This window comes from Ictalurus furcatus, chromosome 2 (assembly GCF_023375685.1).
Source record: "Ictalurus furcatus strain D&B chromosome 2, Billie_1.0, whole genome shotgun sequence".
Classification (NCBI taxonomy): Eukaryota; Metazoa; Chordata; class Actinopteri; order Siluriformes; family Ictaluridae; genus Ictalurus; species Ictalurus furcatus.
Genome location: NC_071256.1, coordinates 35,992,353 through 35,995,729, shown reverse-complemented (window position 1 = coordinate 35,995,729; position 3,377 = coordinate 35,992,353). Strand labels below are relative to the sequence as shown.

The window sequence follows — 3,377 nt, the reverse complement described above, 5'->3', positions numbered from 1 at the left end:
ATGAGTAACGTACTGCAAAGATAGAGCAACTCGGACCACTTATCCGTCCTAACTGTGTTTTGTTGTTGGAAAGGTGTCTGATTTGATAGTATGCGGTAAAAAAAAAAAGAAGTGTTTACGGATACTTTTCCAGTTAAAACAATACACTGTGACATTTTAGAAAACAGATTCTAGCTGACTCTTTTCTTTTCTTTTTTTTTTAAAATGCCTACAGTCTCCTGCTACGTTTTGACTGAAATCTATAGAAATGAATCAACCCTTTCCGACCAATCAGAATTGAGAATTCAATAACTCCGTTATAATGAAAATGAATCAACACTTTTGAGCGCTGTATTATTTTTGACCGAAGTAGCAACATAGCGATCCAAAATATCTGCATTGTAAATGAAGGGTTTACTGTAATAGCGTAGCGTAACCATGGCAACATGAGGGGAAAAAGTTCGATCCAAGCGTTATGAGGGTAAAGGTGTCGGTAGATATGTTCCTTGGGAATTTATTTCTTTATTTATTTACTGATTGATTGATTATTACATTACATTCAGGGGTACTTTAACCCAGACCGTCTGCGCCGTCTCTTTCTCTCTATCCATCCATCTCACAGGTGAGAGCAAGTGCCATCGCTCAGGATGCTGACCAGAACTACGACTACGCCTCCAACAGCGTCATCCTGCACCTGGACCCTGGAGATGAGGTCTACATCAAACTGGATGGAGGCAAAGCCCACGGCGGCAACAACAACAAATACAGCACTTTCTCCGGTTTCATCCTCTACGCTGACTGAACTGCAGAGCTCGAGGAGAAGAGGAAGAAGACGAGACGGAGAAAGAAAGAAGGCGTTATCATCCAAGTGCTTTGTTTTCAATTCGCAGGATCATCTTGTCGCTTCTACCATCTTTTTTCTTTTCTTTTTTTTTTTGGCTTTGTTTGATTGCAAACTCTAGTAAGAGACTCTCAGTGGACAGAGGGTGTTCTTTCTGCTCTATGAATCACCTTAATGACAAAAAGAGTGAGGAAAAATGAGTGAAAAAAAAGAGAGCTTTTCTTTTCTTCTTTCTTCCTTTGAGACTTCCTGCAGGACTTTCGAGTGGCAGAGATCTTTTGTCTCATTGTCGCGTACGTCTCCCCATCAAATCTCATCTTCTGTCCACAGATATTTATCTTCAAGATACGAGAATGATCCAAAATGTCTGTCCCTCATGGAGAAAAAGAAAATTAAATATTTTTTTGAAGGCTTGCTTTATTGACTAAGGGATCGTTTGAGATTGAGTTCAGCCTAGTTAAAATCCTATTTCAGATTATTGAAAATGCTTGTGCACAATGAAAATTTGTGCCGTCCTTAGCACTTTTTGTTCTTTACCTCCGGGTCCTGTATAACTGAAGAGTGGTGGTTGTTGTTTCTTCAGCGTGTCGTGCTGTGTCTGGTGCAGATGTGACTCGTGGCAGTCCATGAAGGACATTTCGGAAAACACAAAGGACACTTTCTCTAAATGTCGTTAATCCTCCTTTAGTCAGTTCTTTTATTCTCATCCAGCAGTTAGTCGAGTTCTCCTCTCTTCCAAGACTCCAGGCCCGTATGTTTCAAGTATCATTCTCCCTTTGAAATTCCCATCATGCTTATCTAGTCCAAAAAACGACACAGTTTAAACCAGGGGTTCTCAAACTTCTTACCCCTTTAACTGTTTTTTTTGTTGTTGTTTTTTTTTTTTTTTTAAATCACGATCTCAATTAGTACTTTTAATTTGCAAGCAAACTCTTTAAAAATGAGGTAAATTAGGTTGGATAATATTTTCGCTGTTAATTGGAGACAGAAATTTCCACCCATAGAACCAGATTTCAAATGCCGTTAGATCAGGCTTGCGCGATATGACGATTTAATCATCCCGACCCGATCGTATGCACGATATCCATTGACGTTTACTCTAGTCGAGGTCATACGTTCACATACGCCTTGCAGAATCTATAAAATGTTAATAACTGTTTTTAAAAAGTAAGATGGAGGATAAAAATTGCATTTAGTTTACTTTATTATTTAGTCCCGCCCACATAACAGATGTTTACATCTAGTCCACAAGACACAATAATAACTGAATTTAAACACATGTACCGGTTAAAAAGTTTACACACGCTCGATTCTTAATCCCGTGTGTCATTAGCTGGATGATCCACGACATGATGTGTTTATGTTTTGTGAGAGTTCTTCACGAGTCCCTTGTTTGTCCTGAGCAGTTAAACTGCCCCACTGTTCTTCAGAAAAATTCTCCAGGTCCTGCACATTCTTTACTTTTCCAGCATCTTCTGCATGTTTGAACCCTTTCTAACAGTGTGGATATATGACATTAAGTTCCACCTTTTCACACTGAGGACAACCGAGGGACTCGTACACGACTATTACAAAAAGGTACAGAGGTTCACCGATGCTCAAGAAGGCAACACGATACATTAAGGGGACGGGGGGGGGGGGGGGGGGGGTGTAAACTTTTGAACAGGATAAAAATGGAAATAAGACACTTAGATGACATCATGTGTAAGCCCCGCCTCCTTCCTCCTAATCTCACATGCTCTCTATTGGACTCTTGCTTTCTGTCAACATAAATGTTTTGAGTTCGTTATTACGCAATCAAATCTGTCATTGTATGTTCAAATGACCTAAAATTTCCTTCTAACTAATTAGATAATTAATTAGAGATACCAGTGGAAAATTGGTTTTCAGGCTTTCGGGGTTTTTTTTGTTTGTTTGTTTGTTTGTTTTTGCTTAAAGAGAAAAAAGGATGATAAAAAAAGATTAAATAGGCTTACACCAAAGTGGCCGAAATTAACATTAAGACTTACTTGTTTTTTTTGTTTGTTTGTTTTCTTTCATTCATCAGACATTCCCAAGCACTTTGAGCAGCACAAGAATACCAGACAAACTGTCAGTAGTGTGGACATTAAAAATGTACTATTATTATACATTTATTATTATTATTATTAGTAGTAGTAGTAGTAGTAGTATTTAAATATTCGGCTGAGTTTTAGGGATTGTGCTGGCAAGCAGTTCTCGACTACACTGCCGGTAATATTATCATGCCCTCCAGTATTCTCCTTAAACCTGAAATGGTGGAAATGCTTTTAATTGATTCTGGAAGATTAAATCATTAATCATGATTTTTACAAACGCAGGGGGGAAAAAAAAAATCAACCTCGTACAAGCCTCCATTAGATTCCAGTTGATTATATATACAGCAGGTGTAATAAGTTTGATAATGATATATGGATTGTGATTTCCAAAACTGTAACAAAATGGGAAAATCACAGACCCCTGACTCTGCGTAACGGACCCCTGGAGTTCATCGGACCCCACTCGAGAAATGTTCAGGCATTAAGTGTGGCACAGTTTT

At 38.5% G+C, this 3,377-nt stretch overlaps 1 protein-coding gene across 1 annotated transcript in view; it reads left to right on the top strand.

Annotated features, from left to right (window-relative positions):
* The window catches only part of LOC128603043 (C1q-related factor), a 46,794-nt gene extending 44,422 nt beyond the window's left edge, over positions 1 to 2,372 (top strand). The window contains exon 2 of the mRNA XM_053617231.1: positions 602 to 2,372. Within this exon, the coding sequence (XP_053473206.1) occupies positions 602 to 781 (180 nt within the window). The 3' untranslated portion in view covers positions 782 to 2,372. The remainder of the gene's footprint in view (positions 1 to 601) is intronic.
* The last annotated feature ends 1,005 nt before the right edge of the window (positions 2,373 to 3,377 follow it).